General features: G+C 42.1%; 1 protein-coding gene across 1 annotated transcript; it reads left to right on the top strand.

The window, feature by feature from the left end:
* The first annotated feature begins 5,458 nt into the window (after nt 1-5,458).
* On the top strand, nt 5,459-11,847 carry LOC121865526 (proton-coupled folate transporter-like). The gene is made up of 7 exons (XM_042365042.1): nt 5,459-5,720; nt 7,998-8,255; nt 8,958-9,110; nt 9,267-9,849; nt 10,008-10,103; nt 10,355-10,585; nt 11,843-11,847. The coding sequence occupies exons 2-7, from the start codon at nt 8,103-8,105 to the stop codon at nt 11,845-11,847; spliced, it is 1,221 nt and encodes a 406-aa protein (XP_042220976.1). The 5' UTR covers nt 5,459-5,720; nt 7,998-8,102.
* The last annotated feature ends 1,015 nt before the right edge of the window (nt 11,848-12,862 follow it).

Here is a 12,862-nt window from a genome sequence, read left to right as displayed (position 1 = left end):
AAGTTACCGACAATGTTACCAGTATTGTTACGTTGTTGTGGATCCAAGGCAAACAATGTCGGTAACAGTGGTTGGCTACACAGTTAACAACAATGTTATGACGATTTCAGGAACATGTTGAGTACGTTATAAATGGGAACAGTGTTGGTAACGTTTATGTTGGCAACACTGGTACTGAACCACAAAAATAAAATTATATTCTCTTCGCGTCTGTACTGACGTGTTAGGCGACTGATATACAACAGGTGTAAAGGAGAGGCGGAGAACCAGTAATCACCAAGTGTGTATCCACCAGGCACAAACTAAACTACCATTTAAGATATACCTGTTCCAGAGGTTGTCAAGCTCACCTTCCCTGACAAATCCATCATCCAGACGCTCAACAGGTACACAAGATCCTGGAGAGTGCGGGATATTCTCACAGGATTTTAAATGACCAGGGGACAAGAGTTTCCCTCCCTCCTGCTGGGGATGGATGGTCTCTGCTACAGGAGCTGGGTACTCTCTTACCTGGTGGCTGATAGACTTATCAACACCTGCTGGAGTGACAAATGGTGTACCTCCAACACACCACCTCCAAGATGTACCGCCGACCCTAATGTAATCAATAACTACAACACTGAGGTAACACACAACCACAACAACCACCACAACACTGAGGTAACACACAACCACAACAACCACCACAACACTGAGGTAACACACAACCACAACAACCACCACAACACTGAGGTAACACACAACCACAACAACCACCACAACACTGAGGTAACACACAACCACAACAACCACCACAACACTGAGGTAACACACAACCACAACAACCACCACAACACTGAGGTAACACACAACCACAACAACCACCACAACACTGAGGTAACACACAACCACAACAACCACCACAACACTGAGGTAACACACAACCACAACAACCACCACAACACTGAGGTAACACACAACCACAACAACCACCACAATACTCAGGTAACACACAACTGGTGAAGCACGTCAGGAAGTCTTACCGTCAACCTCCAAAACGCTGGCTGGCCGACCCTACAAGTTACCAAGCTGATCAGTAAGAGTTCTCTGTGCCCTGCCCTGCCTTGCCCTGCCCTGCCCTGCTCTGTTCTGCTCTGCCTTGCCCTACCTTGTCCTGCTTTGTCCTGCCCTGCCCAGGTCAGACCTGTCATGCCCTCCTCTGTCTTACCCTACCATGCTTCGCTCTGTCCTGCCCCGCCCTGAGGACATCGGGAGAAATTTTTGTTACATGCTACAAATAATCATGATGGCTACTGGGAGAGGCTCGCATACCTGCCTCCATGGTCTTATGTTTTAATCTCTCATGTTCAGTGTGTCTGTGTGTGTGTGCGCGCGAGTGTTTCTGCGTCTTGGCCAAGTGGTCAGAACACCGTTCTTGAATTCAAGGTTAAGGATTTGAGTCCCAGCTTAGCCCGTGTCCTCATGGTCAAGGGAAATTCCCCCTTCCCCACCTCATATTTTACTGAAAACGGATTCAGCCATGAAGGTGAACTGCAGAAGCTAGGTCGTGTTGGCTTAATGTTTTCAGGGAATGTTAATGAGATAAATATGTAACCTCTTCCACCATCAACCTTCCACTGACACATTGATCAGAATTTTCAAGTGACAAAAGAGTAAAGTGTGAAGGTGACAGCTTGACTACGGTAGAACCGACTCTGCTCTATTGTAGTCAAGCTGTCACCTTCACACTTTACTATTTTATGTCACTTGAAAATGTTAACAAAGAGATCAAAAGTTTTTAAGCCAGATTTTACCTGGTGTTGTGTTGTACCTCCAGCGCTCAGTGTGATAATTGTATTCTTTCTTGTACCCTGGAAGCTCCCTGTTGATCAATATTTACACTAGTCTTCAACTTTCTCGCCCAAGGTAAATTTTGTGATAACCAACCCCCCTCCTCTCCCCTCCCCACCATCACTAGTATCAACCTGGTGTCCTCTCCCCCTCAGTATTGCCTGGTAAAACTTGACAGTAGATTTTCGGGTGTCTAAGTAGTTTTGTCATTGGTCCTTGACGACCTGAAGTACGACCTACTTCTGTTTTTCTTTGCGTGTATTAAGACAACTATGTATTCCTCCATGACGACCTTTGTGGTCAAAGAACCTAGTGTTCTCTTTAAACAAAGATCTTGTCTTCCTTGGTCCATCTAGTCCTTTCATTTTGAACTTTATCTCACGTGTTACAGTAAGGTGGAAGGTGCCACAAAGGGCGCCAGACCTTGATGACCGCCGCCCACTAGGTCCTGGTGTTGTGAGCCTTGTCAAGGACCAGACCCTACGAGTACTTCAAGTAATTTTCAGCTGCCTGGAGGAAAGGAGGCAAAAATAGGAAGCTACGCAGAAATAGGTAGCTTTCTTTCCTTCCTCAGGGTGATCTAAAGGTGCCTACGGAAGATGAAGAATAACCTTGGCCGTCAATCTGTCGTGCTGAAGGACACCCGGTGACAAGAAGTGGACACCATCAAGTGGCGTCTAGCCAAAAAAGATGACCGCTAGTTCCACAAGTTCGTGATGATCATTAAGTGGCTGTGATGTTTCAAAATGGTCCTGGCGAAGAAGTCACTAGCGGCTTGGATGATCTGACAGTAATTTGTTCGTTCTGGACTGTAGGAAGTTGGACGGTGAAGATCGGTTAGGTTAATTTAAGTTAGGTTAGGTCAACGGTGGTAGCAGGGAATCGTCTAACAACCGGACTGTTGACGCTGCCGTAGATATGAAACCGCCGACAGGAAAAGGTTGGGAGAGTTGGAGTGCCTCATACAGGGGACGATGACTTGTTAAAACACGTTAAAAATGTGAACCACTTTACCCTGAAACTTTCTCCAAGCAAACTATAAGTTACATCTTGGAATGTGAAAGCGGCTCCCATTAAGCCTGACGGCCAGCTAAGGGCAGTATAAATACACAACACTGTATACTAAGTCTTCATTAGAAATGAAGATCTACACTACACTCGACAGACTTCGCCTCCACAACTGGAAATTTAGGCAACCATTCACAGCTGGATGAATTGGAGGTGCCCGGGGCATGAACCGTCGAACATTAGGACAGGAGGTGAGTGTCTCTCCCTTATCACTACAGCAACAGTACTACGACGCTCGCGCACTCACACACACACACACACACACACACACCAGCGTCTATGGCAGTAAAAGCAGAGGCGGAAGATCTTGTTTCACGGAAGGGGAGTGACGGTGTTTACTAACGAGTGTTGATGTAATATGGATCTCCCTCTAGCCTTCACCTTTGTGCCAGTTGCTAGGTGATATTGTTTGACTGGTACTGACACCATAACATACACTTACTTAACCTTTGCCAGCCTCTAAACAATGAATTTTTCTTTAAATTACAAGAAAAGACAGACAGACATACAGACAGACATACATACAGACAGACAGACAGACACATAAAAGAAAATATCAACAGATGAAATGAGAGAAAGACAATAGTGAAAAAAAAACATTGCACAAACAGAAAAGAAGAAAACAGATACACCAGCCGTTATCGATCAAATAATTATACATTACGGTATTAAAAAAAAAAAAAGGTGTGGTCCTCCCAGTTGGTACAGTCCATCACGCAGAGTTCTGTTGCTGGGACCTGGAGAAGCTTATTACCTTTATCGTCAGATGGTGTTGAGGCCGATTCCCTCTACCAAGACCCATCTCAACGCAAAAACCTGTTGACATTTGACGCACTAGCTCAAGATGTTTTGGGTCAGAGGTGCGTGTGTGTGTGTCCAGTGAGTTGTATCGGGGAAGTACTACTCGGTTCTTCTTAATCTGGAGGACACTGTTTAAAGCAAGTCATTGATGGGAGGTGCTTGTACTAAAGTTCAGTCCCCAACACAAAGAGGAACTCGCCTCCTCTCTCGTTTCGTCTATTATTGAGAACCACCTAAACATTTGAGTCATCTTTGTTGACATTGCTGTGTACGGTCATCACTGATACAGCTTTCTTATTATTCGTTTAGTTTAATGCATTCTATAAACCCAGAAGCTACGATGACAGCGCTCTGGACACACGGGTTTGTTCTGTCTTAAAGGGTTGGTGGAGCGTCATTCTGTTGTATGGTTGACCTCCAGCCATCAGCAGGGGCCTCAGCTAAGCTAACATTGCTAGAATAGAAGATGCGCCAAGCAACATTTCTGTCTTAGCTTTACATGTAGCTGAAGTAAATGACTCTCCTGGGGTAACCGTAGGGTGAATAACAGCACCAACGTATGGTTAAACAGCTACATATTTTTTCGGTGACGTTTCAACAATATTTTTGTCATCATCAGATCTAAAGCATCAAATAATTAACAACAGCACCAATAAAAGCAATGTACCATTGGGTACAATCAGTACTTTAATTAAATAAAATATCACAAACAACATTAAAACATTGAATTAGCAGCTACTAAAATTTATTACATTTAACAACACATAAAAACCCAGCGTAGCAGAAGTTGAGAACCTAATACCAAAGATGAAAACAGAAGGTATTAACGCTGATAAACCAAATAGTAATACACCTGTACATGACGGCCCTCCATTAACACAACTTACAGTCAACTGGTTTGGTTTATATCATTATCTTATATAATTTCGCCAGGTGGGATGGGGCGAGGGGGGTTACCTGTTCCTCTGTCCCGACAAATATTTATCTACCTAGTACCAGACTTTGGTGTAGAAACTGAGGAAAATCCAGAATAATATTTGGGGATAATAAAAACAAAAATACAATGTCTACAAAAGTACTCATATAATACTGATAATGCCACAAATATATTCCACATAATTCTACACACACACATCTACTGTATACGTAATACATACATTACAAATTATATGATGTATACAAATAGCATATACATATCATTACCTACCGAACATAATTATAATTTGTAAAGCTCTTTTGTGGATACCTGTATTGTTACGTTATAATGTCTGCTGTAGATTCCATCGTTTATGAGATAGTGCCGAGTACCTCCACGAGACTCACACAGACAGAACGATGGTCCACATTTTTAAGGAGACTTATCAAAATGTTCAGTGTTATTGACATATTTCGAAACACTTCTAACAAGTGCTGTCGCTTTTACAATAATAACATCGGGATGTGTATGTTTGTCTTATCACAGATTAGTAAATACACACTTTTGTTTTAGACACCGACATTCTCGAGACCCATCCCTGTTGTCACTTTATAGGACGATGACCAAAGACTACTGGGGACCTTTTCTCCCAACCACACACTCTACCGCGTCCCGCCATCCTGGCTGTCTTGGTTACATTTTCTCTCCCGACCAATCAGTGTTCAGAACCCCTGCATGTCAGCCAATGAGTGCTCCTCCTGTTGCCTCACCCCACCTCGCTTACCCTAGACGACTTACATACGAGGGCGTGTCACTTATTATAGCCTCACCAGCTATCTCGTATAAAGTCTCGAGGAACCATTGCCTCCACATCACTCGAGGATTCAGAGCCCTTCTGCCTTGTCTCGGCTGTGGGTCTGCCAACAGGACTAGAGGAACCCGTACATCATTAGATTAAGTGGTCCTGAAAACTTTGTCACAAGCAGGTTAAGTGATTCAACAACCCTGACTCCCAGCAGGTGAAGTGATTCGGAACACTTGGCCACTAGCAAGTGAAGTGATTCAAAGGACCGAATAAAAAGTGGCTCGGTGTTGTATTCTGCGGGTAAGCAACAAGTGAGTTCAAATCTTTCTTTTAAACCCTCGAGTGTGAGAGACTGTCCACAACCATCGGTATACAAATAGAACCAATAATTAAAGACACTGCGATATTTATTCACGATCGTAAATGACGTTTTAAAAACTTAATGATCTTGGATTACAACCTTTATCTCTTAGTATTATAAAAGGCTTCTATAAGCCTCCATCTCTCTCTGGTCTCGAGTTATGACCGGAAACATGATTCTGACTTGTCTGTGATCTGGAATTTAGTCTTTTCATTTTTTTTACTGACACTTTACAATTAAAAAATAAATAAAAGATTTAACGCCTCCGCTAAAAAAGTTTTTGTTTATCTAAAAATCTATTGTATATTATGAGAGATTCGTGTCACAACACAACTTGTCATGGAGGCCTTGAACGTTCACGAAGCATCGCCTGAGAGGTCACTCATTCTGCACCACCCAAAATGCCCATCAATCTCGTCCCAAATCAGTGCAGGCAGCGACTTTACAACTGGTAAAAACCTTCGAGCTTGTTACCACCCCTCAGCTGCTTCAAAAGATGCAAAAAATAAATAAAAAATCCCCGCCCACGTGTTAGGCTCCCATCACACGAGCGAATTTTCACGCTCACAAGGTCGTGTGAGGGGAGCCTTAGTGAGTCTAGTGACGGTAAGTGATCATAACGTAGCCATTTCCAAGTTCTTTTGTACCTGTATATTACTGAATTAGAAATAAAATAGTGTTAACATCTTACTAGATTAGGTTTTTTCTGAGAAATTAGAGAATCCTGACTTGATTCTCTTACAGCAGCCCAGTCCTTTAGTAATCAAGGAGCCAAGACAGTTTTTTAAGAGTTAAGTATTGGATATTTCCACAATATAATATAATTATTATATTAAACTCCACTTCTGCCATTGTATACAATTCTCATATTTTTTTCTAAGTTTATAATCAAATGCTTCGTCAAACTGTATTGTATATCGTCGAATCTCAACATTCTCGTATCATAAACTTGCACAAGGACATCATATGATTCCTGACCAATAGTAAGAGCCGGGAGAGAGTTACTTCACCACTTACATTATCTGAGTTACACATCACCTTAGTAACAGTTCGGGGAGTTAGTCTGTTCTTTGTTACAACCTTTACTGCCCAGTGTTGGTACAGGAAGAAAGTGGAGCACCCGGAGTAAACCTGTGATGATTGGTAGGGCTTCACACTGGATAACACCCTTCTCACATCTGAACAGGCCTCAAGTCCTCACACCCTGTTGTTCTGGGAGGATTGAATGCTATTAAAAGATATGGTCCCCGACACTATTTGGACGAGACTCTCTATAGATAGACCTTGGACAAGACTCACTATGGAGGGTCAAGGTCGCCAGAGTGGTACCATATATTACTGACGAGTGAATCAGTACAAAAAGTAGACCCGTTGTTCCACCCACCGCTCTCGCCTCCTGGCAGTGTGTGTAAACATTGTCTTGTTATAGTCTATCTAATATCAGTTTCTTGAATTAAAAAACAACAACTGCAGACTTTATAATAAGATGCAAATCTTGTATCTTCAAGTATTCATTCGTTGTTTTACACTGTAGGGCGAGGTCAGGTACACACGATAGCAAACAACAACTATAAGACTGTATTCTGTCACATTATTAAGGTTGGTGTATTATAATAGATATTAAACTCTACAACAAGGATATCATTAGATCCTTGGGTACGTCAACACAAAGCATTCTTAGAAGGATTATTTATAATGCTTAATAGTTCAACTGCTCTTGCAATCACGTAACTTTAACTTTTCAAATACAAGGGTTGCTGGTTTGTACTCTTAATCTAGAACCTTGGTTTGTACTGGAAAAAGTGCTGGCAATGTATTATTTCTGACAAGAAGATTAAATCGTCGAAGTTTTAAGTGGGCAATAATTTTTCAATTTCTCTTTGATGTATAATGCAAGTCTCTCACAAACACACGCCACCAATTGTCGTCAACTCACACGGTGCTGAGATTATATTCACTTTCAGCCTCATACTACTGAAGGTGAAAAAAAATTATGCCCAACTCCTGTTTTTGCAGAAAGAAATGGTACTTTGAAGTTGTTTAAAATAAATTTAAAACTCACTATCAAGGCGGAACAAGAGGAGGTTTATCGAATAGCCCCCAAGAAACTGGGCGAAATTTTCGTCAAACATTAATGATAAAACATTCTTGGTTTTGTTTTGTGGACACGATTCAAGCTCACATTATTTAATACTATTTAATTTATTATTTTGTAGGCCTTGGTTGTGTCCACCGAGTAAGAGGAAGACACCGCATGTTGGGAGAACACTGAACAGTACCTCGTGTGTGTTGGAGGAGCAGAAGTACAACGCCCCAGCAGGATGGTGGCGGGAGGACTGGTGGCCGCCATGCGGTCCATCACCGTAGAACCTATCATGCTCCTCGACGGGGCGTGCAAGGAGGCCATGCTCATCTTCATCGAAAACGTCCAGATGAACAAAATATGCTCCGTCAGTTTGGGTCTCTCACCAGAGGTAAGTGTTCCAACTGTGTCAGGAAGTCTTGATAAAAGCCTGATTACATCCTCGTGGACTCAGTGCTGATGCAGGTCCTATACTAGTAATTTATCTCCGAGAGATCACACACACAAGCCACCGGTCACAGAAAGCTAACATGCTAAGGCGCTGGCAATAAGCCTGACGTGACAATCATAAAATTTCCGAATAAGGGAAGTAATTATATGTGCAATGATTCTTTAATACGAAAACTTCAGGAATCAAAAATAACATTTCTATCTTGTACTTTTAGTGTTACCATAAACGAGTAAGGTTCACTGGTGGAGACAATCGCCCGATTAAGCTTTTTTTTTGCAATATATTGATAGGAATCATTTCATACTACATCTTGAATAAGATGTTTCATTAGTTCATCGATCTCAGTAGTGTATCATCAGCTCCACTTCATAGGTTAGGTTAGGTTAAAGTGCCCCGACTGACACCTGCATCATCTGTCTGCCATCTCTATAAAGCCTCATTAATTTTGCCTCGTTGCATGTCAGTACAGTTTGTCCAGTAGTTCCTTGAAATGGTGTTAATACACATGTAATTTATCAGTTTAGGTCTTCAGGTTTGTTATTCACATCATCAGTAAACAATAGTGTGTCTACATTTATTTAGTCACATCATATATCTGGTCCCTTCACACTAGCTCTATAATTAAACTGGGTGTCCTCGCAGATATGCGCCAACCTGACAAACCACAAAGAGGAGAGTGTGCTCGTCCAGCGAGAGTTCTCCCTCTTCACCTTCTACAACAGCATCATCATGTCGGTGCTGCCTCTCATCTTCGTGCTCTTCATGGGCGCCTGGAGTGATAAATACGGCCGTAAGGTGAGTAAGGGACACAGCCAGTCAGGGCATCACATTCCTGTAACAAGATGGAATTTGTTTTGTTATCTTTACTCCTTTTACGTTTATTGTCATGAAGAACTTTTATTAATGTCTTTAACATTATTCTGTTATTCTACTTAATGTTATTGTGGACAGTTTCCACTGCTGATGACGCTGGTGGGTCATGCGATGTATGCCGGGGGTTACCTGTTGGCCAACTGGCAGACCAGCTGGCCCGTGGAGGTGCTCTACCTGGTGACACTATTGGAGGCGCTGGGAGGAGCCAACGTAGGTATCCTCTCCTCCACCATCAGCTATATCAGCGACATCTCCAGCGAGAAGCAACGGACGTCTCGTATCGGCACCATTAACTCCATGTGGTATTTGGGCGCTCCAATCGGTACGCTGACTGGCGCTCTTATCATCAAGTACAGCGGCTACGACATGGCTCTGGGCCTCGTGCTACTCGCCTATGTCGCCTCTATTGTTTACGTCATTGTATTCATCGAGGAGAGCCACGGGCCCTTCGCCAAGAAGGCGCTGCAGGCGCAGGGCTCACTCAAGGACGTGCCCACCATGGATAAGAAGGACGTAAGAGCCATCACCATGTTGACCGACTTCTTCAACTGGCGACACGTGGTGGAGTCCTTCAAGACGGCGTTCAAGAAGCGTGAGGGTGACGCCCGGAGTGTCCTCATGGCTGTCATCATCGGCAACATGATTCGTCGTATGGCCAGAGGTAACCGTCTGTCCATCACCTCTCTGTAAAGCCCTTGTTTATGCTACTACATATCATTACTTCTAGAATCTGAACACACATAATATCCCGGCAAACTGTACTCTGTATATGAGTTGAAACATTAACTTTAAACCCCTAACGTTTTGCTTCTGTCGCAGGGTTCTTCATGTACATGTTTGTGCGTCGCGCCCTGCACTGGGGGGCCACCGACTACGGCTACTGGATCTCATACCGCAACCTGCTGGTTGCCCTCGGTGCGTTGACTTTGGTTCATTACACATCTTACATTTTCAGGTTATGTTTACATTAAAAATAATGGCAACTGATTCTGCATTAGACACGAGGTCAACAGTTCAGCACTATAAATAACACAAAAATTTACACCTTTTATTCACAGCTTTCTTGACAAAATACCAATTAGGTCTTACTCAATCTTTAACTGCATGCAGAAATTACACGTTAGTATGTGCAGTCACAAGAATTTGTTTATGTGATATGTCTTCAGGCTCGCTGTTCCTGGTGCCGTTCCTGACGCGGCTGCTGTCGTTCACGGATATGTCACTGGTGGTATTGGGGACTTTGTCCATGATCTTTGAGTACTTGTGCTACGGACTGGTGATCGGGCCTTCCCAGACCTTCCTCATGTGGCTGGGGCCGCCTGCAGGTATCATCTCTAATGTGATGGCCATCGCCTTCAGATCTATGTCTACCAAACTCGTCACCAAGCAGGAGAAAGGTGAGCACATTAGTCCATTCTTTTTTCTAATGGCCAAGTTAGCATGTTCCCTTACAGTCACTGGAACACCTTCTAGTGTACTCTTATTTGAAGTAATTATGCAGAAGCGTCCGGACAACTATCCATACCACTCTGACTTTGTTTGATTCCTGAAGCTAGCACACATGACTGTCCTCCAGATAAGCTTGGTCCTGGTTATTATCTTGCCTTCAAATACTTATTTTCACCTACGATTTTCCGGGAATAATCTACTATATCCTTCAGTCAATGCTCGTTGCTTCCTCCCTCACTATTACAATATTAGAACCTTGGTCTGCTCTCGTCATGTACCAAGTAATAGTTAAATCTGAAGGACATTTTCACATAACGACTCAGGCCAATGAATGTTTCAGGTTGGCCGACATTCCTTCCTCGTTGGTTAAAATGATACTCAAGTGTTTGTTCACCTCTATAGTGGGTTGAATTTTTTAAATGTGTTGAAACAGAACCGGTAAAGATTCGAAAGTGACCGTAATGTGAAAGTGACAACTAAAAAAAAATGGTTTATCTTATGTTTTTCTTGGTTAGTTAAAAGATTATGAGCATTTGTTTCGTCCCTGTTGATTATATTATTTAAGATGTGACCCAAAACTAACGCTAACGACATTTTTTTTTTACAAAGAGGCCAGAGGCTAAAAAGATAGGGGAAAATGTGGTGTATGTTTACTCATCAATAAACACCATTATCATCCCCCATTACCAGGATGATGGTCCTTTACCATCGTTGGGTTGTCTATTAAGGATCTCAAATTCCAATGACTAGATAAACTACAATCACATTAAAGCTGCAGTTCCCTTTGATATCGTTTATTCTAATTCGCTATTTATTCTTTAATATTTACTCGTTACTTATCAGGGTACATCATCTTCAATATGCGGTGCAGATATTCATACATATCCGGCCCAAGGTATTAGTCTCGTTGCATTAGTGTTGTCGTGTTGACTAAACAGTTGTTGTGGACCAATCAGGTGCTGGCGTTGACTCAAGTCATTCAAACTAAACACAAAAAATTATCAGGCGAGTTAAAGGAGTAGATGATCACACACGAACAGAAACAGCCCCGAGGCGTCGTACTCCCTGCGCGCACAAGTGAACTCGACTGAGCTTTGGGCACCAAGTGACTGCGTGAGACACTATCTGGTCGGCGCCGAGTGTAGCCAGACACACTTTATTTATTTGTTTATTTATATTAACGTTCCCAATTTGATTCTTTACAGACTGATTTGCTTCACTGAGTAAAATTCCTGAGCACATTTATTAATACGGTACAGCGGGGAAATTACGGTTTATCACAGTTTTACAGTGATTACGGTGTGTTCTGGACTCCTAGGCCAAAACTAATTAATTTCTTCTTTTGTTTTATATCATCTAATAGGAAATTTACTAAAGTACATTATGTTCTCTGTATTAGCCACCCAATGTTACGTTACAGGCATTCAAGATGTCTTCGTAATTATAAGTGTGTACAGGCCGAAACATGCCAACTATACCCTTTCCACGCTAACCTGGCCCAAAGGCCACGCCCTTCGTCTATAGCTACAAATAGCTGATTGCTTCCCCTATGCGCTTTACCTCCCCCCGGAGTGCGCGTGTATAAGCGCGTATTTACATCGACCTTTTGTGATAAATATTTAAAATTTTCTAACATCCTCTCTGAAGTGCTAATGCCTTGAAATCCTCTACATTTTGATGGATCAAATATTTAACATTATTTTAGATAATAACAGGTCTGCTTACCAATTGTGATCACATTTAGTTTGAATTTTCTATGAACCAATCAGCTATTAGTCTAGAAGAGGGGCGTGGCTTATGGGCCAGGTTAGCTTGGAAATACTACAGGGTGATTCAGCAGAGTACATTAAATTAGAGGATGAAATCCTTGGATACTTCTAAACCACAATGTCTCTATGGTATTTATCTTTACGCAACTTTCACTCATCGACTGTTGAGTAATTAAGATTACTAAATGAAGGAAAGTGTCGCATCTGGATTACATTGTCAACCCATCTACTTGTTAAACAGTCCAGAAGTCCTGCCTGCTTGTAACAAGCATTGTGATGTAATAATTACAGTATATAATATATAGGGCAGGCCCGAGACACACCCAATGTTGGTTTGTGTGTTACTCACAAACAAGTAATAAATTGTCTTACACTGGTATATTTCAAGTACTAAAAGTTTCATAATAATAATATGAAACTTTATATTATAAAGTTTTAGTCGGTAATATTCTGTTA

The sequence above is a fragment of the Homarus americanus genome, unplaced genomic scaffold (genome assembly GCF_018991925.1).
Source record: "Homarus americanus isolate GMGI-L3 unplaced genomic scaffold, GMGI_Hamer_2.0 scaffold25483, whole genome shotgun sequence".
NCBI classification, from domain to species: Eukaryota; Metazoa; Arthropoda; class Malacostraca; order Decapoda; family Nephropidae; genus Homarus; species Homarus americanus.
This window is presented reverse-complemented; position numbering and strand designations above follow the sequence as displayed.

What these genes read in the sequence shown, in the direction of transcription:
- LOC121865526 (XM_042365042.1), top strand. Translation starts at nt 8,103, where the DNA reads ATGGTGGCGGGAGGACTGGTGGCCGCCATGCGGTCCATCACCGTAGAA. An exon ending in GTGATAAATACGGCCGTAAG is followed by an intron (nt 9,111 to 9,266) that starts GTGAGTAAGGGA and finishes TATTGTGGACAG; the next exon opens with TTTCCACTGCTGATGACGCT. An exon ending in GATTCGTCGTATGGCCAGAG is followed by an intron (nt 9,850 to 10,007) that starts GTAACCGTCTGT and finishes CTTCTGTCGCAG; the next exon opens with GGTTCTTCATGTACATGTTT.